At 42.3% G+C, this 26,681-nt stretch overlaps 5 protein-coding genes across 5 annotated transcripts; 3 read left to right on the top strand and 2 right to left on the bottom strand.

Moving 5' to 3' along the window:
* The first annotated feature begins 1,996 nt into the window (after positions 1 to 1,996).
* Positions 1,997 to 4,852, top strand: LOC104454419 (ferritin-3, chloroplastic). The gene is made up of 7 exons (XM_010069257.3): positions 1,997 to 2,482; positions 2,751 to 2,834; positions 2,923 to 2,983; positions 3,074 to 3,161; positions 4,090 to 4,217; positions 4,343 to 4,406; positions 4,523 to 4,852. Exons 1-7 carry the CDS (start codon positions 2,157 to 2,159, stop codon positions 4,570 to 4,572), a joined length of 801 nt encoding a protein of 266 aa, XP_010067559.2. The 5' UTR covers positions 1,997 to 2,156; the 3' UTR covers positions 4,573 to 4,852.
* Positions 4,853 to 7,983: 3,131 nt separating this feature from the next.
* LOC104455913 (multiple inositol polyphosphate phosphatase 1) lies at positions 7,984 to 13,302 on the top strand. Its single transcript, XM_018859607.2, has 11 exons — positions 7,984 to 8,185; positions 8,495 to 8,582; positions 9,129 to 9,419; positions 9,811 to 9,963; positions 10,180 to 10,320; positions 10,460 to 10,516; positions 10,904 to 11,042; positions 11,900 to 12,004; positions 12,192 to 12,382; positions 12,635 to 12,676; positions 12,755 to 13,302. The coding sequence occupies exons 1-11, from the start codon at positions 8,073 to 8,075 to the stop codon at positions 12,917 to 12,919; spliced, it is 1,485 nt and encodes a 494-aa protein (XP_018715152.2). The 5' UTR covers positions 7,984 to 8,072; the 3' UTR covers positions 12,920 to 13,302.
* Positions 13,303 to 13,320: 18 nt separating this feature from the next.
* Positions 13,321 to 14,038, bottom strand: LOC120296307 (cell number regulator 13-like). Its single transcript, XM_039318133.1, has 3 exons — positions 13,973 to 14,038; positions 13,765 to 13,871; positions 13,321 to 13,656 (listed from the first exon to the last, which is right to left on the bottom strand). The coding sequence occupies exons 1-3, from the start codon at positions 14,013 to 14,015 to the stop codon at positions 13,432 to 13,434; spliced, it is 375 nt and encodes a 124-aa protein (XP_039174067.1). The 5' UTR covers positions 14,016 to 14,038; the 3' UTR covers positions 13,321 to 13,431.
* A 469-nt stretch (positions 14,039 to 14,507) lies between these two features.
* LOC120296246 (cell number regulator 13-like) lies at positions 14,508 to 16,447 on the bottom strand. Its single transcript, XM_039317972.1, has 3 exons — positions 15,939 to 16,447; positions 14,699 to 15,051; positions 14,508 to 14,607 (listed from the first exon to the last, which is right to left on the bottom strand). Exons 1-3 carry the CDS (start codon positions 16,329 to 16,331, stop codon positions 14,508 to 14,510), a joined length of 846 nt encoding a protein of 281 aa, XP_039173906.1. The 5' UTR covers positions 16,332 to 16,447.
* A 6,317-nt stretch (positions 16,448 to 22,764) lies between these two features.
* Positions 22,765 to 26,087, top strand: LOC104454416 (eukaryotic translation initiation factor 2 subunit alpha homolog). The gene is made up of 7 exons (XM_010069255.3): positions 22,765 to 23,277; positions 23,864 to 23,920; positions 24,016 to 24,102; positions 24,180 to 24,326; positions 24,456 to 24,560; positions 25,327 to 25,425; positions 25,609 to 26,087. The coding sequence occupies exons 1-7, from the start codon at positions 22,894 to 22,896 to the stop codon at positions 25,762 to 25,764; spliced, it is 1,035 nt and encodes a 344-aa protein (XP_010067557.1). The 5' UTR covers positions 22,765 to 22,893; the 3' UTR covers positions 25,765 to 26,087.
* Positions 26,088 to 26,681: the final 594 nt, after the last annotated feature.

Genomic DNA, 26,681 nt, shown 5'->3' with positions numbered 1-26,681 from the left:
AACACAAGCATTAGGGAGCTGGGCACGGGCATCGAGGTCTCAAATATGAGCATTGAGTCCCTAAGCCTCGGCCTCAATAGACATTGGCTTGGGCATCAGGGTCTAAGCCCATGTTGAGGACTTGAGCAAAACCTCTGTGGACTAGGGCCTAAGTGCTTGGGCCCCAGTTTGAGCAATGTGGACTTGAGCACAGCTTTGTGGACCCAAGCCTAGGTGGGCATCGGGGCCTTGAGCTTGAGCTTGATGGATTCGAAGTGGCAATGGGGACTTAGGTACAAGCATCAATGGCATAGCCTAATCTCAATGGGCTTAGCCTTAGGCACTGAGGACTCGGTTTTGAATGCATGGATTTGAGCATGGACACTAGGGTTGTGGACCTAGCCTCGATGGACTTAGGCTTGGGTCAAAGCCCCATGAATGAGTTTTAGGATTCCCGTTTCATAGCACAAAGTTTCTAATTCAAGCACCGATATATAATTATATTTTGGAAATGATTTTGAATTTTTTAAAAAGAAAATCATCTTCCTAAATTTAACTATAGATTTTCCATTTATTCATTTTCCTAAGCAATCCATATATCGAAAAATGAAGAAAATATTTTTCACGAAACAAACGGAGTTATAGCTTTTGGTTTTGATGATATTTTGGTTCTTGAAATCTCATTCAAAATAATAGATGTTACCAGGACGAAGTTTTCATTGGAAGTTGAATGGATGAAGAAGCAAGCCTTCTAGGAGCACTTTTGTTAACTAGTCCTACTCCAGGGGGCATTTGTTGAGTAATGATATTTTAATGATGCCATGATTAATTAATATTTTGAAAAGTAAATTATTTTTATCATATATCTTTAACAAGGCATTTGTTCAAAGATTGTTTCTCAAAGGGTATGTTTGTTTGAAGGAGAACTATTTCCAAAGCATTATGTTCTTACTTTTCGGTATTTGGATGACAACAAACTAATCGATTTATGGAAAATATTTTCCATGAACTGAAAACGACAACTTACATCAGAGGGAAATGACTTTCTCTTTTGGTAAGAATGAAATTACTTTTCCTAAATAAGTGAAAGCTAATGATTTTTATGGGAAGTAATTTTTTTTATCATGAAATTTGAAACAAAGACAAGATAAGCATTTTTATGCTTATAATGGCCCACTTTGATGGAAAATTCGCCTCCTAATCTTTCACAAATCCTTCTCCCAAACAAAGTTTTCTTAATTTTCTCTTCCACTATTATTTTCTTCATTCTTTCCCTAGCTTTTCGAAGTCATCTTATCAATCCAAGTGAGTGGTAAGATGCCCATTTAAATCTAACACATGAGTCATGAATCTTCTTAGATTTGGGATATCAATCAATTTCATGATCAAGATATATTATTTACATGTTTGGCTAATTTAACACGAGATCATAAGAAAGGACCATCGATCTATAGCATGAGTGCCCTCAACTGATTCCTAACTTGAGAGTAGTCGATTTTAGAAATTCACACATTTATTTCATATGCCAAAATACAACATCCTCAATAAAGAATGTAAAGAAGTGGCCACGCCCGATATGGAATGGGAAGGTGAGGGTTCAAATCACCAGGGGAAATGGGGTGGGGACGTAAGTTTGAAGTGGGTTTTGATAAAAAAGTGAGTGTCTAGAGTAAGAAAAAAAAAATAAAAAATAAATAAATAAATTTTTTTTAGAAACTTTTTTTGAAAAGTCTCAAGACTTTGATTCAATGTACCTGAAGTGGAACCCGAACAAGATTGACGATATCTTTTCGGATCGGCCCCTGTGCGAGCATCTCGGGCATTACCGATGCGAGCATTCCCCGCACGCGATCTCACCGCTCATTAATCCGCGCACTGTCCAGGTGGAACCCATCCAACGGCCCCACGTCATTCCACGTAACATCCCCTCATCCGTTCCACCCGGGTACTTTTATCATTCCCGGAGCAAATATTGCATGCGCTCAGATGCACGTGAGTTCAGTTTTTGCTCTGCGTCACTCTCGTACTCTCTCTCCCCCGTCAATTCTTCCCTGTTGCAGGGTCTCCGAATTCACCGCAAATTCACAGCAAATTCACCGTCGTGCTCTCGCTCTCTCCGCATCCAATTCAGTCGTTTTCGTTCGATACCATCTTCGTCCGCTCTCATCCTTGACCCGATGTCGCTCGAGGCTTCTCGAATTTCGTCTCTCTTGAAGGGGGACAGCGGCGGCGCTCTGTTTCCCCGCCTTTCCCCTGCTTCCTCGCCGTTCTTGCCCTGTTCGGCTAAACCCTCGACCGTTCGACTCGCGCGTGGGAAGAATGGTCAGCTCCTGGTGGTCTGCGCCTCGAAAGGAGGGAGCAACCGGCAGCTGAGTGGGGTGGTGTTCGAGCCCTTTGAAGAGGTCAAGAAAGAGCTCGACCTCGTACCCGCTTCTCCGCACCTCTCGCTCGCTCGCCAGAAGTACTGTGACCCGTGCGAGTCTGCAGTTAACGAGCAAATCAAGTAAATGTTTGATTTTATAGTATTTTTTTCTTCTTCCTAATTATGGGTTCGTTTGGCTATCTGTTTCTTTGAATGCTTGGGATTGGTTTCACTGTTGTTCTTTTTCTTGTTCTCTAGATGGGTCGGATTGTTATCTTGCATGTTCTTTTTAATAGTCGGTTATTCTTGTATACGTTCTCTGTATTGGATGTCGATGTGTGTGATTGGCTTCATTTCTCTGCAATGCTTGTTCGAATTCTGGCTAATTTCTTTGCTTGATCAATGGCAGTGTGGAGTACAATGTCTCATACGTGTATCACGCCATGTATGCCTACTTCGACAGAGATAACGTCGCGCTCAAGGGTCTTGCGAAGTAACTTTTGTCGAACACTTTTATCTTTTCGTTGGTCGACAGCTTTTCGGTGCTTTTTCCTTATCTTCACACTGTTTGATTTTGACAGATTCTTCAAGGAATCAAGCGAAGAAGAGAGGGAACATGCAGAGATATTAATGGAGTATCAGGTATGCGTATGCTTTGTTAGTTCATCTACTGTTTTGGACTTTTTGTCTGTTGTGATGGAAGGATGATTCTCAACGGATGTATGACTGCAGAACAAAAGGGGTGGCAGGGTCAAGCTGCGGTCTATAGTGATGCCACTTTCGGAGTTCGATCACGAGGATAAGGGAGAGGCACTATATGGTGGGTGACCTTCTAAATTCCCTGTGACATCCTTCATCTGACATTGCTCTTGAATGTTGGTTTTTCTGCGTTTCTGCGTGGACTTGATGATCTGAAAACTGCTAAAGCATAATTTGTGCATATGTGTATGGCGATACAACTGTGGTCTCCAAATGATTTGTATAAAATTTATGGCCTTTCATTGTCTGGCCACTTGCTTGTTAGTGCATTCTGTGGAAACTAACTATGCTACATGTGCTGTGTGAATGTTGGATTTCTTTCATAAAGGGTACTTATGCTAAGAGATTGTTTAAGATATAGCTTTGGCTGGCCAATGAAAATTAATGCTTTCTCATAAATAAATCAGCATCATGGATATATTAGGATGGTGACTATAACTAGAGCCTCAATCAGATCCCTACTTTATTTGGTTCTTCAGAAACGCTTTAAATTTACAATGTAGTGTTGGAATTGAACATTAAATTATGTTTGGGGACATTGAAGCCGTTCCTGCTTATGATGCACCGGGACGATATGGACTGTCAGAAAATTTTGAAAAATAATTGGAGAACCTATATAGATGCTAGACTTCGACAGGATGGCTGATGCATTGTTCAAGACTCGAATAACTAAGTTTCACCATAGGAGTGCGCCTATAAAATTTCTTCTTTCACTTCTTTTCTTGCTCTTGGCTGGCTTCTGTGTATGTTATATTTTGCTCTACTTTTTTTTTTTTTTTTTGGGGGAGTCTTATGTTTGATTTGACTATTTTTGGTTCTAATCGGTACATTCCGTTCACATTTACATAAGGAACTTAATGTAAACTTGCAAAGTTCTGTGTTGGCACCTGCTTTTTCTCCCAAGCAGATGGGCCTCCCATTCTGCTTTTACCTCTTTCTGTTACTAATGGCCCTTGCGGGAATTTAATAACTTGAATTCCTTGATCCAGCTATGGAGCTTGCATTATGTTTGGAAAAGCTGACAAATGAAAAGCTTTTGAACTTGCAAAAAGTGGCTGAGCAGAACCTTGATGTGCAGTTGATGGATTTCATTGAGAGCAGATTCTTAGCCGAGCAGGTGAAGACTGAAGAGATTTCCATGACCATGCTTGCTGTTTCACATGCATTTGGAAGATGATATTGGATCTTGGATAATAGTATTAATATGATTTAGCCATTTCTGTCTGTCTTTCTTTTTTCCAGGTGGAAAGCATCAAGAAGATATCTGAATATGTAGCCCAGCTGAGAAGAGTGGGCAAAGGACACGGTAAGAATCCGACAGCAAAATTTTCGACGGTCCCTAATCCTAGCAATTTTACACCTTACACCTAGTCAGGTTCTATTTCTTCTGCTATTCTTGATTCTTTCTTTCCTCTGTTCCAGGAGTCTGGCACTTCGATCAAATGCTACTCCACGAAGAAGCCGCAGCATGATGGGAAGTCGGGCATCTTGCTTCTCAAAGAGTTATGGAGATTGCTGTCCCAACAAGGTGTCGCTACTAGCGATTGCTTACCCGATTGCTTACCCGAGTGGTGTGGTTTTGACTGTTGCCGAGAATCTGTGTTTGTAAATATAGGTGGGAACAACGGCAAACTGAATTTCCTTTTCTTTTAGTGCTTTGTTTTCGGATTCAAAGTAGCGGCGAGTAACGGATTCGCCCATTAGTGGCTGTTTCCTTGACAAGGTAAATCTTCTTCTCTTTGGAGAGAGATCCCTCGACTTTCTTTGCATTGCATTGCATTGCATGCCATGCCTGATAATGTGAACCTGAGCGCTGGGGAGCGAGCGATCGCTATAAATTTGGGAAAATTTCTGCTGTGGATTTGCTTCTTTCCACTGGCTGTTCCTCAAGCGATATGTTCTTTTTGAAATCCAGAGGAAACCATAGAACATGTTAGGGTCAATTCCATAAAAAAGCACAAACTTGTTGTCCCAAATCTAGCCCAAACTTTATTGTCTCAAAAAAGCATCAACTTTCACTTGTGTCCCAAGTTTAGTCGAATTTTATTTTGTCTAAAAAAAAGCATCAACTTTTACTCGTGTCCCAAATCTGGCTCTCCATTAATCCTCATTTTCCACAGACATCCGACATTGTATTTCCACTCAAAGTCTATTTGAAGATGAATGAAACCACTCAAAGTCTATTTGAAGATGAATGAAGTAAGTCGGAAAGTCTATTTGAAGATGAATGAAACCACTCAAAGTCTATTTGAAGATGAATGAAGTAAGTCTATTTAACTATAAGGTGCACACATTTTTAATATCTCTCGTTTTAAGGTAATGTAATCTTTTGCTTCCAATCCAATTTCTGATATTAAAAATAGCTTGCCTATTGATAATTGATCTAATGGCCCTAACTATGTGCCTTGTCCCTTCGAACTGAAGTTGCCAAATTATTTTTCCCATGAAAATCATTTGTAAAGTTCAACTCATTGGAGGGCAGACTTAAATTTAACACTTCCTCCAAACACTCGAACACCTCAACAAATTTGGACCTCTTCACAATCGACCCATAGGGCAGATAGGAAGAGAAAGCCTAGGAACAATTTTGCCTTTACATCCATGTCAACTTGTTGTGTTAGATATTATTGCTGACGTGGAAATGCTACGTTGGATGATTGTGAAATGAGGGTTAATGGAGGGTCATATTTGGGACACGAGTGAAAGTTTGTGCTTTTTTTTATTTGACAAAATAAAGTTCGGGTTAGATTTGGGATAACACCTAAAGTTCGTGCTTTTTTTTAAAACAAAATAAAGTTCGAGCCAAATTTGAGACAACACCTAAAGTTCGTGCTTTTTTATGTAATTGGCCCGAACATATTACGAGAAGCAGAATATCTTCTTTTTCTCTATATTGGGTTATGTTCAAACAAAAATATAAATTTTGCTACGCTAACATCTCTTTGGAAGACTTAGATGGATCAATAGAGAGGAATTTCTTAATTATACGGTAAATCGACGGTAGTTATTGAATCGTTATTCTCACGTGAGATCTACCGCATCAATGGCCAAGGCTCGCTCGCATCATGTAATTGCCAATGTGAAGCTAAACAAGCGTTTCGAAGTCTCTCCTCTACCTCGTGTTTCTTTGATTTTATTCGACAAAAAAATCGGAATGTCTCTCTCGATTCCCTTTTTCCTTGGTAGAGGTATAAGATAGTATTCAAATTTTACAATAATATGGAAAAAAATTATATCTGGATCTACATGTGAAGAGTTGTATCTTGTGAGTGCTTCAAATGTTTTGAATATAAGGAAAAATCAAAATAAGTGAGCAATAATATTAGAATTAAGAAAAAAGTAGGACATAAAAGTCATAAAATTTGCATCTGAATCTACGAGTTAAGAGTTGTATCTGGTAAGATTTCTAGCATTTCCTTTCTTTCTTTTTTTTTTGGTGTAAGTTTCATAAATCTACCCAAATTTTTGCGTTATTTAAGCAGTGGATCACAACAAAATTTGCAAATTACTTGAAAGTTAAAAAGAGGCATCACAACAAACAACCCCCCTATTTTAAAATTATATTTAATTTACCGTATGAGTATCTGGATCTATCACTTCTATCAAATCAAGTGTAGTTGCTTAAAGACCAATGAAAAAGCATTTATTTGCTTGTTTGACATGCAAATCTCTTTACAACCTGAATATAAATATTAGTCCTTAGTATGGAAAGAGGAAATCATCTAAGGAAAATTAAATAACTGAAACCGATTATATGGATAGTTAAAATTGCATGCAAGGAAGGTATATAGTATAATTAACCTATTTATCTTCTATATAAATCTTAGAAAATACAAAAGATTGCAATTGAGAGGGAAACTAAATAGTTATTGTATGTAATCATACTCACGTGTGATTGAATTATATCGTATGATATTGTTTGTGGAGGGGAAAATTTATTCAAATTTGTGTTGAATACTTAGGATAGCTTTTAGAATTGAAACTTATTAGGTTAGTACATGTAAATATCTTTCTAATCACTTGAAACCAAAGGAATATCTGAAATTAAATCATCCCCACTCTTGTGCCTAAGAAGGTGGGGATTCGAATCCCCCACTCTTTCTCTTCTCATTTATAAAATGTGGCGACCGAGGTAAATCCTAATGGCTATTTTTAAAGAGTTGATCCGCTCTTAGATGTTAAGTACCAATATTTTATTTTATTTGATAATATTAATAAATTAATAATTAATACGAAAATGATTGGATGATTTTATAAATTGCAGCTGGAATGATTTTTTTTTTTGTAGATAATATACGAAATTTTTATCCCGTGAAAGTCTACACATTACAAAATTCATCGCAAGAAACACTCCTTGATCAAATATGGAGCGATTTCTTCTCCTTAAAGGTATGAACACTTCTTTGCTCTATGGTAGTATGGAGATATATCTAAATTAACAGGAGAGATATCACTTTGACTGTTGAGTAGTTGATTTTACTGTAGTATATAACTAATATGAAATCAAATGTAGTTTATTCACATAATATATTAATGCAAATTTTAATTATTAGAATCGTAATTGTAATTTTATGTGGATAACTTGAATATGACTTCTACCGATAATCCATCTTTTAATATACCATTTATGCGCACAATTCATCTTAAATTAACTAAATATACAAAATACAATTATCTCTAGAAAAATATACAAATGAACGACGTGGCGCGGGGCGGGGCGGGGCGAACCCATTACCAGCCCCGGCCCGCGAAAATCCCTTCCCCAGGCCCCCCCGAAAAAGAGAGACAAATTGGCTTTCCGACTCGGACTCTGCACCCAACCAACCAATACGATACTGCCATAACCGAGCCGATCCGTACCGGTTCGAATCGATCGCGTCGCTCCCACCCAGAGTGACAGAGAGAGAAATTCGTTTTTTCTTCTCTTGCGCGAAACCTTCGAAAGAGAGCGCGAGAGAGAGAGGAAGAGGGAATGGCGAAGGGTATGGCGGTTGCGCTTCTGCTGATGCTGACTGCGATCGCCGGCGCTGGTTCCGCGGCCGAAGAAGCTTTCGATGTGCGGGAGCATATTTGCACTGTCACCAGGTAACTCCTTGTCCTTGATCCGAACCTCTACTGTTCGACGGTTTTCCCCAAACGAATACGGAACAATCGGATCGGGTCTCCAACTCGCGTTTCCGCCTCGGTGGAACTGTCTGAGTTCGATTCCCATCCGAGGAACTGTTTAAGTTCGATCGTCGTGCGTCTTAAGCTGAATCTCTCCCCAACCTCCCCGTTCGTTTCAGTAGGAAAGCGCGCTAATTTTCGCTGCGGAAAAAGCGTGCGATCGGTTCTTTCCGAAGTCGGATCGCGGTCTTCTGTGTTGCCCTATCTTGCTTTATTTTTCTGATGCAGGTATGGTGCGGTGAAGGACGTCGCGAGCAACGCCTACGTGCCGTCCAGTGTGCCCGATGGATGTACTCCTATTCACTTAAATCTCGTGGTAATCTCTGCTTTCTTTTGTGTTACATGGTTGCATTAGTGATTGGCGTTTGATTGGGAGACTGACCATCTTATCATTCTTGGTCGAAGTGTTAGTACTGACTGATGTAGTTAAACCTTTAAGGAGTAACGTGTAGAGGCTTCTCTGTGAAGTTTGTGGAGTTTTCTGGTTTATTCCTATCTTAACTTGGTCCTGCCTTATTGCCTGCTGTAGATTTATTAGGCATTCTGCCTGCTTGCCGGGATTTGTATCCTCTGGGATCAACTAACTTAAATTTACCTGACTCGACTTATGAAAACTGTGAGGTTGATAAGGTTGCAAACTCAGCCTTTGTTTAGCGTGGTGATCGTCCACCAGGCACAATGTCCAGGAGTGGGAAGTTTCGGGAACACATTAAAATTTCTTTGCGATTCTCTAGCTTGCACTTGCATACATTAGATCGGCAGTTGTGTCAGTACTTTCAGTTGCTAGGAGTTGTTTCCAAATATGCTGAGTTATGATATCGTCATCATTTGTGTTTCTAACACCTGGTTCTTGTATACATAGGCTAGGCATGGAACTCGCAATCCAACCAAGAAGCGAATGAGACAGTTGGAAAATTTGGCTTCTCACATACAGGAACTCATAAGAGATGCTGAAGAAAAGAATTTAGGACATAATACTCCTGCTTGGTTGCGGGGATGGATGTCTCCTTGGAAGGGGAAAGCGAAAGGTGGAGAGTTAATTAGCAAAGGAGAAGACGAGTTGTATGATCTTGGAATCAGGACCCGTGAAAGATTTCCTGAATTGTTCAGTCAAGACTACCATCCTGATATATATAGACTGAAAGCAACACAGGTAAGCAAATAAAGTTGGATATTCAACCATTGGGGGTTCGCCCCAGTGGCCACCCTTCCAACTTGGAAGGGGGAGGTGGGGGGTTCAAATCCCCACTTCTCGGGGGGATTGGGGGTGGGGACGATTTCATTTCAGGAGTGGGTTTCGACTCCCACGCCCTGCATGGAGGCAGGGCAAAAGTCTGAGAGTGAGTATTAGAGTAGGATTAGAGTAGGACAGACAAAAAAAAAAAAAAAAAAGTTGGATATTCTAAATTGGTCTGTGGTTCTATTTTCGACAAATCATCATGAATTCTGAATTGCATTCAGCAAGGTCATATTGTCTGGGAATGTTTCTCTCTTTCTGTCCACCTTGAAGTTGTCCTAATTATTCTTCTTTTCAATGATACAAGGTCCCCCGGGCAGCAGCAAGTGCTGTGGCTTTTGGAATGGGGCTATTTAGTGGAAAAGGAACTCTTGGACCAGGGAAGCATCGAGCTTTTGCTGTCACCAGTGATGCAAGTGATATTTTGCTCAGATTTTTTGATTCTTGTGCAAATTACAAGGTATTTTCCATGTGAGTCTATGGTGTTTTTTTGAATTTAAGAGCTCGCATATATCTGTCTGTACAAAGCCTAATATTCAAGGATCTTATTACGGCATTTCAAAAAAAAAAAAAAAAAAATTTGTATCGGAGTATTGAAAGCCCATGTTGTTGCATAACTCTTGGACTTGTGGCACGGATGCATTAACGAAACAAAGGCATTCTGATTTTGGTGCAGGATATTAGAAAAAAGCAGGAGCCTGCTGTTGATAAGCTTAAGGAACCCATTTTGGACGAAATTTCCGGGGCTATAGCAAATCGCTATAAGTTGAATTTTACAAGGCAGGACACAGCTTCTCTCTGGTTTCTCTGCAAAGAGGTGACAATATCTGATTGTCCTTTTGATTGTTTTCCCCTTGAGAGACGTGCTTATCTTGTGCCAAATTCAAGATTAGTTATACTTTCTCCATTTAGAACTGACCATGTGGTTATTGTTTTTTTCATTTCTCCCTTTACAGGAGGCATCACTGTTGGATATAACCAATCAAGCATGTGCTCTTTTCAACCCCAATGAGGTAAATTGCTTTCTACTGTTTTTTTCCCCCCGGGTCTATTATTTACCAATCTCCGTGCAGTTTGGTTGAGTAATGATGGTATCTCGTGGGTGCCCACTTTGAACTCGGGCCACAACTTTTAGTTTATTGAACCGTTTTTTTTTTTTTTGGTTGTTTCTGAACATCTATGTTGGTAACATGCTTAATATTTAGGTACTTGATGTTGAATAATTAATCATTCACATAGTGAATTTTTGTGAATGTCTAAGGTTTATGGAACCATGAATTTAGTGGTGTCAGTTGCAAATTGAATGCTTTATTTGTCAAACTTAAGTATTTTTGAAGTTCGAGGAGCTTTTCTTCACGACGATTTTATGCTTTACTTCAATTGATATTTTATTTGGTAAGATTGCTTTGCTGGAGTGGACCGATGATTTGGAGGTGTTTATGCTAAAAGGATATGGTAAAGCACTGAACTACAGAATGGGCGTACCTTTGCTGAAAGATGTCGTTCAATCCATGGAGGAAGCTATTCAGGCGAACGAAGGTGACACAGATGTTTCAAGTCTCATCTTGTTTGACCTTTCTGTCTCATTTTACTATGGAAGTGTGTCAGTAAATAAGCTTAACCTTTTCTAGATGGAGCTTCTTTATGAATGCTTTGGTAGAGCTGAGTGAGGGATGATTTCATAGTGTTAGAAAGGAAAATTGGAATGATTCTTCTATTTTTTGTTTTTTTAGTAAATTGTCGACGGTTTGTGCCTTTAAATAATAAACAAATAAATTCAGTTCCTAGGCATGCTATGTAGTATGTTGTTCTCTCAAAAATCAATCTTCAAACTTCAGTTTTCCTTTTATGTGTTTATTCTCGATTCGTATCTGGGTTTTCACTAATCAGGAGGATCCTGCTGGTCAGTTTCTTTCTACATTTGGGTAATTGGGTGAGTCTCTTATTGGACATTGACTTCTAATTCTAGAAAACCTTTGGAACTCCTGGATCTGGGCAGGGGCCGCTGCAGTATTAGACTTTGTTTGGTGTTACCAACTTCGGTTTGAAAGAATGATGGATTTTTGTTCATGCATAGAATGTAGAAAGGAACCATATGTAAACAGATCAAACTATTTGTCCCATGTGTCACATTCAGGGCAGTTAATGTTTTCTTAGTTAATGTAGATTTCATTAACGTAGTCCTTATGATAGACTGTGACCTATCTCTAGTAATGGCATCTGCACTGACCTGATAGTTTTTTCATCATGGCTGGATAGGTTATTAACTGCATGCAATTATGATTTCTCTCTTGTTACTGTAGTTTCTTCGTCGTGGATTTGCCTTGTTATCTCTTTCTGGCTGTACCTGTTCCTAGTCCTAATTTAACTACTTGTGTTTTTCTCTCTCTCTCTAGAAAAGCATCCTCCAGGAAGTTATGAGAAAGCTAGACTTCAATTTGCGCATGCTGAAACTGTGGTTCCTTTTTCCTGTCTCCTAGGCCTTTTCCTTGAAGGATCTGGTAAGCTCATTCGAACTTCATTATTTGGTTGTAGTTTGAGCAAATCATCTCTGGTTTTTGGCCAAATGTTTTCTGTACTTAAATTTCTTTGGAAGTGTGTGATGAGGCTGAAGTTAACCACTTTCCAACATCTTCTGTTGGTTTGTAATTACACTGCTCTTAATGGTTTTGTATCTTGATAATTTAGAGTTTGAGCAAATCCAGAGAGAGCAACCTTTGCCACATCCTTCAAGACCTCCTCATAACAGAAATTGGAGGGGGAGCATCGTGGCACCTTTTGGTGGGAATAATATGCTGGTACTTTATAGTTGTCCTGCTAATCTTTCAAGCAAGTACTACGTGCAAGTACTACACAATGAACATCCCACTTCCATGCCGGTATGTTGTCTGATCATAAACCTTGAACTCCTCGCTCATTTTTTTTCTTTTTTTTTGGTCTGTATTCATAGCATAATTATCTTTGACTGTTCGTTTTAGACAAATGAGACAGTCAGCCAGATTATGATAGTCATTATTGCGTTTGCCATTAACTGTCTTATTTTCTCTTTTCACCATATTCGAGTTCATTGTATGCCTTATTTGTATTCATATATATGTAAGACTGCCTCATTTATTTGCCTCCTACTATAGGGTTGCGGTGGTGCTGATTCTTGTCCATTTGAGGTTTTCAAGGTACTATTCGTGGTTTGAAGTTTCTCCCTGAGATAGAATATTCGCTCATATTTCATGAAAGTGTTATTTTTTTCTCAGGAAAAGATAGCAGCTCCCCATTTGAAGCATGATTATAATGCATTATGTAATGTGAAGGCCGCTCAGGTGGAGCAGAGTTCTGTGGATAGTAAGTTGTCAGCATTGTACCGTTGGCTTTTCCCGCCGGGAATCAATGAGCTAGGTGCCCACGGAAATGAGTTGTAATTTTGCTTTTGCCAACATGGTGATGGAAGGTCTTTCTTTTTAGCTGCTGACCCTTCCTTTAGTTTAATTTCCAGGTTAGGAGGCACCTTCCAAACTGTACCTTTAACCATAGCCCGTACCGCTTCTTTCACCAAGCTGAAGAGTGCACAAATCATTGACTTTTAAATCGGATGCCAGTGCTCTTTCGGTCATTCATCTGATAGTGAGACTGTATCTATTGAGAAGTTCATAAAGAACTTGACATGTACCGGTTTGGATAATTTCATGAGCTGTAGAGGTTTCTATCCAATTGCTTAGCAGATTTGTTTAGAAAAATTTCTGTTTCTTCTTCTTGTCTTTGATCTGCTGATGCTGGAGTAACTAATGTATATTGAGTTTCCATAGATTAAGCATGCAAAGAAACTAATCCGTGTAAACACAGATTCATATTAATACAGACTCTGTGGACTAAACTGTGTAGCAATGTAAAACAAAATGAAGGGCTGATGGTACCCAGTTACCAGTCGACCGGTTTAAAAAGGCTTCATGAATTGGTAAGGTGGAGGAATCATTTTCCTCCCCTGGCACCCTGCAAAGAACGGATTTGCAGTAAATAAGTAGCAAGACTGGCAGACGAGAAGGCTATATCTGGAAACACACATACCCTCGACGCCTCTCAGTTCAAGTTCACGCCATTCTTGAACCATTGCGCAGCAGCAGCACATCAGGTGCGTTAGGAAGTCATCGCATAAGCTTCCCTACACAGCAAACCATGAGTTCGATGAGAGTTTTTCCTACTTCTTACAAATGAATTTGGAAATCGTTTGAGGAACATAATGTCAGCAACCGATTAGTAAGGAAAGCACCTGAATGTTGAAAAGCTTTCTCAGCCTTCTTCTCACGCAGCAAGTGTAGCAGCAGCAACTGCCAATGAGAGAGAATGCAAAAACGTTGTTTACGGCAAGTTCACGAGCTGGCCATCAGATTCAGAACGAATTAGCTCATGCACGCACGCACGCACGCACGCTTTCTCCTCTCTCAAATGGACTGTCATTTTTTGGCGTAAGGACTTACATATTTCTCCTCTGGACACTGCGTTTGCAATCCTTGCAAACATTCCGCAGGGATACAGGCAGGTCTTGAAGCCTGTTACAAAGAACCTCCCGTTTGAGCAACACCATTTCTTCATGGAGATTAATCAAAGTTGATGACATTAATCGTAAGCTAAACCGCTGTCCAGTCAAGGAGTGAATGGTAACGCGATAGGAATGGCTTGCAACCTAAATAAAGTGATCGAGTGCTATTAATCCTGGGTCAGAAAGCAACAAGAAGACATGCTGAGGCTGATTGGCTTTGCTTCTTATCACTTCGCTACGGAGCCAATTCATCTAGTAATTTCTCAAGTCATTGATTAATCTATATTTCTGCCGCTACATCAGAATGAATTAGTAGGTAAACACGTTTATGGTAATCGGGACAGATAGAACCGATCACTCGTATCAAATTACATACACTCCATGTGCATGATTGCCTTGATTTATTAGAATAAATCAATTACATAGTCGGTTTTAAGAGCACTTATAAGTGTTTTATGTAAGCAAAGACTCACTCAAAGAGGGCTCCATGCAGCAACCAAAAGATCAGCCTGCCAGTCATCTTGTCCTTGATCCTGAAAGCTCTCTCTGATGGACTTTACATTGTTTATATACCTGGCCACATGAAAAGAATCCCACTAGCTAGTTTCTGCTAAATAGGATTGAAGCCAATCTAAGAGAATTAAAGTTCAGACTGATTACGTACCCCGACATGACGAATGCCGGCTGATTCACAAGCAGCTTCGTGACCCTCTTGCTCGGCAATGTGTTGGACGGGTTCTCGGCGACGCTGATGAGATGCTCAATCACCCGACACTGCTTTGTCTCGTTCCTTGACCGCAACCACTGCAACTCGACATGCAGCTTCTCTCGCTCCTCTTGAAGAGCTTCGTCGAATCGCAGGTCGGGGTACGCCCGATACAGGAACTTCTCCAAAACGTCCGCATCTCTCTTGGTTCGGTCGGGTTTCAGGATCGCCTTCTGAGCTTCGATGTCCAGCTCGTCCAGCATGTAATCTCTGTGGTCGTCTTCGATGGCTCGCAGGGCTTGCTTCAAATGCTGGAACGAGAAAATCCCAAGTAAGGATCAGAGCGTGATAAGAAGATGAGAACTTCACTCGGTCGCATATAGCGCTTCGTGCGAACTCTACATGACGCGATTAAATAACAAGTTGACGTCATTGCTTGGTGGTCATATTGCTAATAACAGTTATTTCCTGTGATTTATTTTTCACAAAATGAAAAGGCAACAGGGCCATCCGTGGAGGCAACTTTATTTTTTAAAATCTTAAAGTAAGGAAGAATTGTTGGCCGCAAAAGCATTATTTAATTTAGAAACGTGCTGACTTTAATGATTTATTATCGAATTTTATCGCACGCGTTCAACTTTTCGTCCCACCGGTGCGACAGCTATTCGATGGACATGGCAAAACAAGAAGATGTAACTGTAGACTGATTATGTTAAAAAATTTCAATCTGAAAATTTAAATTTATAAGCAAAGAAAGAGCATATAAATATATAAGGGGTATATAAATCTCATTAACAAAGGATGTGAGCACTTTGATATATCAACAATCATTTATCTAATCAAGTTTAGCAAACATTCTTTAATGTTGGATCTTGATTAAACTCAAATTTGTAAGACGGAATATTTGTCTCCAGTTTGACTTCTCGAATACTACCTCAATAGGACTATGTTTTCTGTAAACTCGAGTTCAACTTAATCGACTTGATAATGAGGTCAAGCCGGTAAGTTGGAACATGTTGAATTTAGAAAAACCACTAGTAAACGAACATGTTGAAAAATAGTGTAATTCATTAATTTATTCATCTCGATAAGCCTAAGATGATTAAGAATTTAAGTGATTATCGGGTCGAATTCGAGTAGCTTACGGGGAGTACTAGTAGATCGACAAGATAGGGAGAAGAGTTCTCCCGTTAATTACCTCCATGCGAAACTCATGCACCAACGCAGTCAACGTCGGGATCTTCACCCGCCGATCGATCTCCGTCTCCACGCGGCGGAACTCGTACACCGCGTTCCACCCGGTGGCGACCATGTACATACAGCTCTTCCCTCTGCAGCTCTCCACCAGCTCGAGCGCCTCTCTCAGGACCTCCTCCAGCTCCCGCAAACCCTCCTCGATCTCCGGTACCCTCGCCAGGTCCGTGCCGTCCACCTTCTCCAGCAGGGCCCGCACCAGCTCCGCGTGCTCGGCGAGCTGCTGGCAGTTCCTCCGGTGGGTGAAGGCGTCCCTGGCCAACGACACGATCGCGCTCGCAAGGGCTAGGGCGTCCGATGAGCTCACCGTCACTGCCGCTGCTGCGGAGGTCGCCATGAACGTGTTACGTGCCTCGGTGGGAATGGAGCGGGAAGGCTCTGGAGAGACGGAGAGCGAACTAAAGCGAAGGTCGGAGTAGTAGTGCGAGAGCGAGCGAGGAGTTTAAGGTGGCTTTTTTGATTTTTTAGGTGTTGTTGGCTCTTGAAGTTGCCAGCTTCTTTGCTTAGTCGTTGCCTTGCTTTGCTTTGCTTTGGTTTGCTTTTGGGGTTGGCGAAAGTACAACGGCCATTTCTTTTTCTTTTTCTTCTTCTTCTTCTTCTTCCTTTTGTCTTTGCTTTGGAACTAAGGAGATAAAGCGCTCTTTGGTGGACTTCATGGGCCAAGGCCATGAATGATTGAGACACAGACAACTGCTAGTGAGATTGGGTTCGGGTCGGGTCCCCTTATTTTCTATACACTTGTTTTCTACTTTCAAAAATCTGATCAAATGTTGCTCTGATCATGGCTATAAGTCAATAGAAAACACCAACCGTTCGTTTCTAGTCTTTCCATTTTATATTTCTAGGTGTGTTTGTTATGCAAGAAATAAAGGATTTAAAAAGCATTTTCTAAATATAATCACTCGTGTCGCTCACAAAAATAAATGAGTCATAAAGTATTTTCACTATTCATGAAAATTTTCAGACATAACTTGTTGCCAATAATAAAAATATTATTGCACTGATGATATAATCGATTATTTTTAGGAAAATATTTTCTTAATTATTCATTTTTCACAAAAAAAAAAACGAGTCTATTTTGATTCTAATGGACATTGGTAATCTAAAATTTCCTAAACATCCGACTGAGCCCACCCAATTCACTTCCTTAATTTCAACAACCCAAAATACAAAATTCAACTAAAATCACTTTTGAACAAAACACTCAAAACTTTCGCAATTTGTTAATATCAACATATATACAATTTATTCCTAATTATCTATATTTGGAAAACATTGTGAATTTGGAGAAATCATTTTTTAACTTAATTCTTCTAAGTGCAAATAAACAACAAACGGGCTTCGTGAAGCTTCACTCCATCCCTCTACGTTTCCACCGAACGGTTTCGCGAAAGATGGCCTAGATGCGGAGAAATCGTCCTCGCCCCCAGTTACGAATTTCTGCCCAGTTTTCTCCTCTGGTTTCTCGGCTGTTTTGTGTTCGTTGAAGGAGCTACGATGGGTGTCTTCGGCTGATTTTCGGAAGGAAGCTTCAGCTCAGGCCCCTCTACATTCCCACCGAACGGTTTCGCATAAGATGGCCTTTGTGTGCAAAGAAATCATCTGGCATAGGTTACGAATTACTGCCCAGTTTTTCTCTGCGGTTTCTGGCTGATCTGTTGTTCGTTTGAGGAGTTACGATGGGTGGTTTCGGCTGATTTTCGGAAGGAAGATTCAGCTCGGTCCCTCTACGTTTCCACCGAACGGTTTCGCAATAGAAGGCCTGCATGCGAGAGAAATCGTCCGGCCTAGGGTGAATTTCTGCAGTTTTCTCCTCGGTTTGTCCGATTGTTCGCTGTTCGTTTGGTGAGATTCCATGGCTGTTTTTGGCTGAGTCTCGGAAGAGAGTCTAGCCGGACTTAGCCCCTTCGCACCCTCCGAATGTCCCCGGTTGGGTTGAGCTGGTTGAGGAATTCCATCCGGATAAGTTGCTTTGTGCGTGACTGTACGTGGGAGCTGCTGTTCGCTCCTCATCTGCGGGTTGAAGGGAAACGGCTAGGGATTCGGTTCTGCCGGGGGATTCTCCTACAGCTTCCTAGCTTGGCTTCTCCTGCTGTTGTCTCCCAGCAAGCTGCAGATTCGAGCTGCTCTGGTTTTCTAGTGCTTCTGCCGTGCGAGCTTGGTCTCTTCTGGACCCAGGGGTGTTGCTGACTTCAGTCCGGGTAAGTCTTCTCTGTTCAATGGTGATTTCGCTTGCTGCAATTGGGATATAGATAAGGTGTTTGTGAGAATGTCTTTGTCTCTGCCGGGGATGGAATCAGTGCCGGAGATGCCCGACCTTTGGCCGCCTGGAAGGGCTTCCACTCCCCGCTTCTAATAGACCTAGTAAGGCATCGGCTTCTTCATCCGGACACACGAAATGAAGAATAGGCAGCAAGCTTCGAAGGAGTCGACCTTCGCGCTCGTCGGTCGAGAGGACGAAGCCGATTTCGCTCAACTTCCAAGCACCCAGGGAAAGCACCATAGAACCCTTGAGGTAGGCCTTGCTGCCCTTTGCTCTTCGTTGTTTAGAGTAGTTTGTACATAACTTAGATGTATTTCGGTTATTGGAATATTAGAGGTCTCGTGAATCCTTTGAGGAGAGCCGAGGTCCGTAAGTGGGCTCTCTCTAGTGGCCTTTGTTTGGTTGGGTTATTGGAAACTAAAGTCCCGGAACATCTTTTTGGCTCTCTGTCGTCGAGTCTATTATCGGGGTGGACGTGGATTGCCAACTATGATTCTTCTCCGGGGGGCAGGGTGTGGATCGGCAGGACCCTTCGCCGGGTCTTTTGAGGAGATATCCTCCAATGATCAGGTTATTCATGGAAGAGTTAGACTGATCTCGACAGGTTCTTGTTGTTGTATCTCGGTAGTCTATGCTCAGAATTCTTATGTTCGTAGGAGACCTCTATGGGTGGACTTGATCAGGATGAGTTCTTGTATTTTCGACTTACCGTGGATGGTGGCGGTGTGACTTCAATGCCCTAAGAGACCCGTCCGATAGGCTAGGGGTACTAATGCTGGCCGCCCGCTTTGATGAGTTTAATCGTTCGCATCAGGCGAGCTTGAGGATTTGAGATATGTTGGACTTAGGTTTACTTGGTCAACGTCTTCGGGGGCTAATCGAAAGCGAGGAAGATTGATCGGGTTCTAGTTAACGCTCTCGGAGCTTGTATTTCTCTTACTCGAAGCTTCCTTTTTACCAGTATTTGAGACCACTCTCCTATGGTGGTCAAGGTGATCCGGCCGGTTTTTCGAAGAAAGCCCTTCAAATTCTTTGATTTACGGATGGAGCACCCATCTTTTCAGATATTCTTACCGGTGTGGCGGACCCGAGTGATGGAGTACCCATCTTTAGGTTGGTTACCAAATTGAAAGCGCTCAAGGGCGTCTTAAGCGATTGAATAGAGACTCTTTCTCCAACTTTGTCCGAGAGGGTTGCTCAATCAGAAATGCTCTTACACTAGCTCAAGTGGCCCTTCAAGACGAGACCAATGCCCTCTTGCGAGCTAGAAAAAAAGTCATCGGAGGATGTTCATTGAGTTGAGGAGTCGGGGAGGAGGCTTTCTTAGGACAGAAATCCAGAATCCGTTGGCTTGAGAGGGGTGATAAAACACTAAATACTTTCATCACTCTGTGACTACGAGGCAACTAAGGAATAGGGTTATATCGGTTCTTGATAGGAATGGCAACCTTGTCTCCGAGCCGAGCCTTGTTCGGGGGATACATTTGTCGCTCATTTTAAGGAGTTGTTTGCATCACGCTCTCCTCCTATTGGACCGGCCTTCGGAGACCTTTAGCAAGCCATCCTTCGTCCGCTCTCAGAGGATCAAATCGCTTCTCTTGGTCGTCCCTTTTCGGAGACGGAAATTAAGGACGCTATCTTTTCTCTAGCACGTGGGAAGGCACCGGTCCGGATGGGTTTGGTGTCGAATTCTTCAAGAGTAATTGGGATATTGTTGGACCGTTGACGGTTGAAGCTGTAAAAGATTTCTTTGTTACGGGGAGACTATTAAGGGAAATTAATGCCACCATCCCGGTGTTGATCCCTAAGATTCCTAATGCTACCTCGGTTAATGATTATAGGCCCATCGCTGGCATGTAATACGATCTACAAATGCATTACCAAGGTATTGGCTAACCGCATCGCCTCGGTACTCCAGATGCCATAAGCCCTTCTAATGCGTTCGTGAAGGGTCGACGGATTAGTGATAATATCCTCCTAGCCCGGGAGTTATTTGCCGGCTTTCACGCAGCCATATCTCCCCAAATGTGCGGTAAAGGTAGACTTCGGAAAGCTTACGATACGGTGGATTGGGATTTCCTCGAATCGTTCTTCGTGCCTTTCGGTTCCCGGACCACTTCATTCGCCTTATCATGATATGTGTTCGTACCCGATGTTTTCTATCTCCTTGAATGGGGATTTCCATGGATTCTTCCCTAGTAGCCGCGGCCTTCGACAGGGGGTGACCCAATGTCTCCTTATCTTTTCACCTTGGTTATGGAAGTCTTCTCCGGGATCCTTACTTCTAGTGCGGAGCAAACTCCGGGTTTCAAGTTCTCTTGGAGGTGCAAGGCCACTCGGTTATCTCATCTTTTCTTTGCGGACGATGTCTTCCTCTTTTGCCGTGCGGATATGGTCTCCATCCGGCTTCTAAAGGATGGGCTGGATACCTTCTCGAAGTGGAGTGGACTCAAGCCGAACAATAGCAAAAGTGAGGTATTTCTTTAGGGGGATCGGATGAATTGAGAGGCCATATAAAGGATACATTCGGTTTTGTGGAAGGAAAATTGCCGGTACGTTATCTAGGAACACCGATTATTTCCTCGAGGCTCGGGAAGGCGGATTGTGTAGCTCTAGTCGATCGCATAATGGCTAGGGTGCAATCTTGGACCCATCGATTTCTCTCATTTGCAGGGAGAGTTCAGCTAATAAGGTCAGTGCTCCATGCAATTCAAGCTTATTGGGCTAGTGTGTTCATTATTCCTGTAGGAGTCCTGGACCGTATCGAGCAGATTCTTAGACAATTCTTATGGAAGGGACCCAGCCTTGGCAGGGGAGGAGCTAAGGTTTCCTGGGAGGATGTCTGTCTCCCAAGGGAAGAAGGGGGCCTTGGGATTCGATGTTTGCGAGAGTGCAATAAGGCGGCAATGCTCAAGCACATCGGATCCTATTCACGGACAAGGAGTCTCTTTGGTGCAAATGGATTCACTCTACTTTTCTTCGTAAGGCGAACACGGGTGGCTAAGACGGCAATTTGCTCATGGGCTTGGAAGAGGATCCTCCACCTTAGATCCGAATTCCGCCTCAACTTCCACTTTGAAGATTGGAGATGGCCGGGGGACATCCCTTTGGTTTGACCATTGGCATCGAGAGGTCCGCTGGATCTTATTTGTTCCTGAGCGGACTATCTCCGATTCGGGACTACCGTGGTATGCGCTTGTCGCACCTTTTTTTCTTCGGCGGGTCGGGAATTCGGGCTAGTGATGGATTCTTGGAACCATCCCCTTCCTCTTCTCACTAGGGTTCCTGATAGATTTGTATGGAGAGATGATCCTTAGGGGTCTTCTCGATTGCCTCGCCTTGGCATTTACTCGAAAAATGAAAGATAAGGTGGTATGGTCATCCTTTATTTGGAACAAGGCCATCACTCCGAGATACCAATTCAACCTCGGGCCGATCACTAAGAACCGACTTCCTACCCAAGCTTTTCTTATGTCTTATGGGAGAATTGGGAATGAAGTATGTGCATTTTGCAAGCTCACGCCCGGATTCTATTGACCACCTCTTCTTTGGTTGCTTTTTGCATCACGGCTAGCATGGCCTACTTTTGGGCGGGGTGCAATCTCCCATGGAGAAATGGGACTTGGACGAGAAAAATCTTCAGTGGCAATGAGATTCCCAGGTGTAAGGATTTCTATCACGCCATTGGTCGCTTCTCTTTTGGAGCTTTGTGCCATCTCATTTGGAGGTATAGAAACGACATCCTCTTTAGAGATCATCCAGGTTGTGGTTGCGGCTATCAAGAAGCATCTCATTAAAGTTGTGAAGGATAAAGCCTTAACGTTCAAAAGCGTGGAAGATTGCCCAAGGAATAGGAGGTTACAAAGAAACTGGGGCCTTGACCCATCTATCTTCAACTCTCCTATGCCGATCGTCGAGGTCGCCTTAGTCTAGTTTTGCGAGTTGTTTCTCCTTGGCCCCTACGTGGCCTTTTTTGTTTAGTCTGTCTGCTTTTAGTTGTTGCTTCGACCCCGCGTCGCATTTGTTTTGGCTTCCCTGTTTCGGCCCTTGCTTGAGTTGACCGCTTGCGGTGTTTTGTGTCCGGCGCCCTTTCACTCGATTAGAGGCTTCTATCTTGTTGAAAGAAGTTTTGTGGTGCCGGATCCGTATATTTGCTGGTTCTAGCTCAATATATCATTACCCTTTACCAAAAAAAAAAAAACAAACGGGCTTCGTGTCTCTCTGGTTCAACTAGGACCCTAGTTCCTGAATTTCTATGTGAATTAAGATGGGGAAAAGAAAGTAAGACCCGAAAAAGCCCGAACAAAGTCCAACGGGCTTGGGCCAAACGAGTGAGGCCTCCTTCTTTTTCCATTCCAGCCCAAAAAAGCCCGAACGAAGCCAAACGGGCTTGGGCCAAGCGATGCGGGCCTGCCGCCCCCTCCTCGAATCGGACGCGGGTGAACCGAATAGCTCGTTCGGGTCATTCCTCTCGGCGACCGTGACGACAAAATCCCCCGACCCATTTTTCATCTCGCCTCGCGCGTCGCCTTCTCGTCCCCTTCTTCGCGCAACCTGCACTCCCTCCCTTCCGAAACTCCCCCAAAACCCTAGAAGACTCTCCAGCCCCGCTCCCCGCTCCCCGCTCCCCGCTCCGATGGCGTCGCACGCACCGAACCTCGAGTGCCGCATGTACGAGGCGCGGTACCCGGAGGTGGACATGGCGGTGATGATCCAGGTGAAGAACATCGCCGACATGGGGGCCTACGTCTCCCTCCTCGAGTACAACAACATCGAGGGCATGATCCTCTTCTCCGAGCTCTCCCGCCGCCGGATCCGCTCCGTCAGCAGCCTCATCAAGGTCGGCCGCATCGAGCCCGTCATGGTGCTTCGCGTCGACAAGGAGAAGGGCTACATCGACCTCAGCAAGCGTCGGGTGTCCGAGGAGGACATCCAGGCCTGCGAGGAGCGGTACAACAAGAGCAAGCTCGTCCACTCCATCATGCGCCACGTGGCCGAGACCCTGGGCATCGATCTTGAGGTGCGCGTGATTCGATTCGAGTTCTGTTCTTAGTCGATTTTGTTTCGCCTGATTTCTGCGTCCGTTGTTATCGGCCGACGGTTGATTTGTCGGTATGGTTAGGGAAGTTTGTTCGGATGCTTACCTGCGAGTTGCCCTAGTACGATTGCTGGTTGTCTTCTTTTTCCTCGTAAATTGTGGCGAAGAGTATCTTGTCTTTGAGGCAGTGATTTGAGTTTCTGAAGTGAAATTGAGAACTCGCGGATGTTGCCCATGTCGTTCCGACCAAATATTTCTGTTGAAGATTGTTTTAGGAATCGTGTTGTCATTGGTCTTGCTTGCTGCTTGGGAGGACAGCAGTGTTCTTGCTGGAGCAGGTCAATTTCTCCACGCTTGGTAGTTACTAGTTAGGCTCCTAGTAGTAAAAAGTTTGAGGGCTGTGAGTTTCTCGTTCGAGAGAAGTTACTTGAATTGCTGTTGCTTTCAGTGGATTCGCTTACTGGAAATGAAAGTCTCACATGCTGGAAACTCTAATTTGGGAAGTTTGCTTTATTTTTCTTATTTGTTTTCTGTGATGATAAAGGGAATTTGCAATGATCTTTCGCAGGAACTGTACGTTAGTATTGGCTGGCCTCTGTACAGGAAATACGGACATGCGTTTGAGGTGAGCCGTTCAGCCATTTATGGGGGTTTGCTTGCCTTGAGTTCTGCAGGTGCTTGACCTGGGGTCCCAAGTTTACTAACTACATCTTTGTGCAGGCATTTAAGATAATTGTGACAGATCCTGATACAGTTCTTGATTCGCTAACCCGTGAGATCAAAGAAGTTGGTCCTAATGGACAAGAGGTAGACTATGCAACGACATGCTGATTGTGAGTGGTTCTTCTAGCTTATTACTTAATTGAGCTTTAATTGGTATGTAGGTGACAAAAGTGGTCCCTGCTGTGACGGAGGAAGTGAAAGATGCGTTGGTAAAGAATATTAGGAGAAGAATGACCCCACAACCATTGAAGATACGAGCTGATATTGAAATGAAATGCTTCCAGCTCGATGGTGTTCTGCACATTAAGGTCCCTACTTAGTTTTTGGTTATGTTCACTCTGTCTAGAATACATCTGTTCAAGAGAGTAGTGATTTTATCTATTAGTTGTTCACTCGTTACTGTTCTAGTTTAATTGTTCTAGCAATCGACTCTGCAGGATGCTATGAGGAAAGCTGAAGCTGCTGGAAATGATGATTGTCCTGTGAAAATCAAGCTGGTTGCACCTCCACTTTATGTCCTCACTACTCAAACTCTGGACAAGGTCGGTGTTTCTCTCGACCTCTTTTAAAGTTGTCATTCCCACTTTGGTTCTTTTATGGGCTTCCAGAAGTGCCCTTTGTCCATACTTATTTTCTCAATTTTTAATAACTAGGTTTTGCCTCTTTGGAGGAAAATATAAAATATCGAGACTGCAAGCCTTTGGTAACTCTTGCATTGGGAGTTGGGTTTTTTTGTGTACAGATGTGAAATATTAATGATGCCGAGAAATATACTTTTGTCCAACTGTACTTATCATCATCAACATTTCTCTCCACCTTTCTGAGTATTATCACTTTTATAGCTAGTCCATATGTGGATGTCTGTGGAGTCTGACCTATAAGCTTTATGATGATAGGTTCCTGTCCTAATTTTTTCGGCCTTAGAAGGATATGGTTTTGCTAACATGTTATTCATCTGATCGTCTGAAAACTCCTTTGATTTTTTTGTCTTGGCTTCTTTAACAGATCTTTTTCTCATGGCAAGTTTTGTCCAAAAGTTGCAATGTAAAATTCCTCCCCTGTTGATCTTTGATCTACTTTTGTGGGATCTAATTTTTGTTGATCGATGCTTTTGGATGCCAATATAGTTTTTGGATGTGTCTTTCTCCTCATCACTGGCATGGATAATTCTTAGAAGCTCTGAATTGTTCTTTAAAGAAACTGCTACTTAGATTGTTCAAACATGTTGATGTTTCTCAAGAGGATTGTAAGTTGTTGGTGGCATGTCAGCTCATGAAACCTTGGCCACTTTTGTACTGCATTTGGCAGGAGCAAGGATTGGCAGTTCTTAATAAAGCTATTGCAGCCTGCAGCGAAGCTATTGAGAAGCAAAAGGGGAAACTTGTTATGAAGGAGGCCCCTAGAGCGGTGAGCAGTTTCTTCTATTTACTAGGGGCATTTTCTTATGCGCTTTTTTATGCATCCTGAACTTGATGTGATCCTGCGAATTTTCTTCGCTTGCAAACTTTAAAGAGATCTTCATCTGCTTTAGCATTTCTGCAAACTTGAAAATTGCTTCTTTGAGACTGTAATGAGCTCATATCTGAATAGGTGAGTGAACGGGATGACAAATTACTTGCTGAGCACATGCTTCAGTTAAATCGTGCCAACGAGGAGGTTAGTGGAGATGAAGATAGTGAAGAAGAGGAAGATACAGGTATGGGAGAAGTTGATGTTGAAAATGCAGGTTCTGGAATAATGGAGTAAGAGAAGCAGCATTTTGTAACAAATATTGCCAAACCAATTTTTTCCCTCTGGAATTAGGTTTTTGCGGTTGTACAAAATGAGTTTCAGATGGTACGATTGACCTTTTCTCCTTTTCCATGCCTGTTGGCTTCGATAATCCGAATTGATGATCTAGGGAGTATACAAAAATCCAATGCACCTTTTCTTAATGTGAGGAGTGTAGAAGCTCGGGGAATGGTGATGTATGCATTTGAATCAATGTCTTTGTATCTGAAACCGGATGTTCCCAGTTGGTACCGATTTTCTCAGTCAAGTCTGGAGGGAAAATTCTTTATTGTTTGGCGGACTTCGAGCATTAGATTTGGAAGTATGTTTAAGGCTAACACGATTTTAGTGAAGGATTGCCTAGAAATGTAAGCAAGAATCTTCTGAAAACTGGTGCCATGTCCGCATCAATTCTAAACAAAATGATATGAAGTAGATTAATCATGTTCTTGAAGAATGTTTTCCGTAGAAGATTTGGAGTATTGCATTTGTGCACTTGTTTATATTTAGATGATGTCTGTTCATTTTGGTGGTGGAAACTCCTGCGCCTATGGGTGCTGCTTGTGAGTGTTTGCACTTGTTTTCTGCCGGTGCTGAACTCACACTTAGTTTGGTTACCACAGTAAGGAGGGAAGTGAGTGCAAAGGAGATGAAGGGAAATGAGTGTGGAAGAGGAAATGAAGGAAATTGTAAATTCCCTTGCTTGCTTGGGTTTGCACTGAGGGGAAATAGGTTTGGTCCGTTATTTTATATAACCCCTGTTCCACTTGTTTGTAATCATCTTGGCAGCTGAAGTGGACTATTTCGTACGCTTAGAAGGTTAGTTTAAGCCCGCGTTTGTTTAGCCCAAAATTTGATTTTAAAGGAAAATATTTTCCATGAAAATCATTTTT

This window comes from Eucalyptus grandis, chromosome 7 (assembly GCF_016545825.1).
Source record: "Eucalyptus grandis isolate ANBG69807.140 chromosome 7, ASM1654582v1, whole genome shotgun sequence".
Classification (NCBI taxonomy): domain Eukaryota; kingdom Viridiplantae; phylum Streptophyta; class Magnoliopsida; order Myrtales; family Myrtaceae; genus Eucalyptus; species Eucalyptus grandis.
The sequence above is the reverse complement of the archived record's forward strand: the minus strand, read 5'-3'. Positions and strand labels throughout refer to the sequence as shown.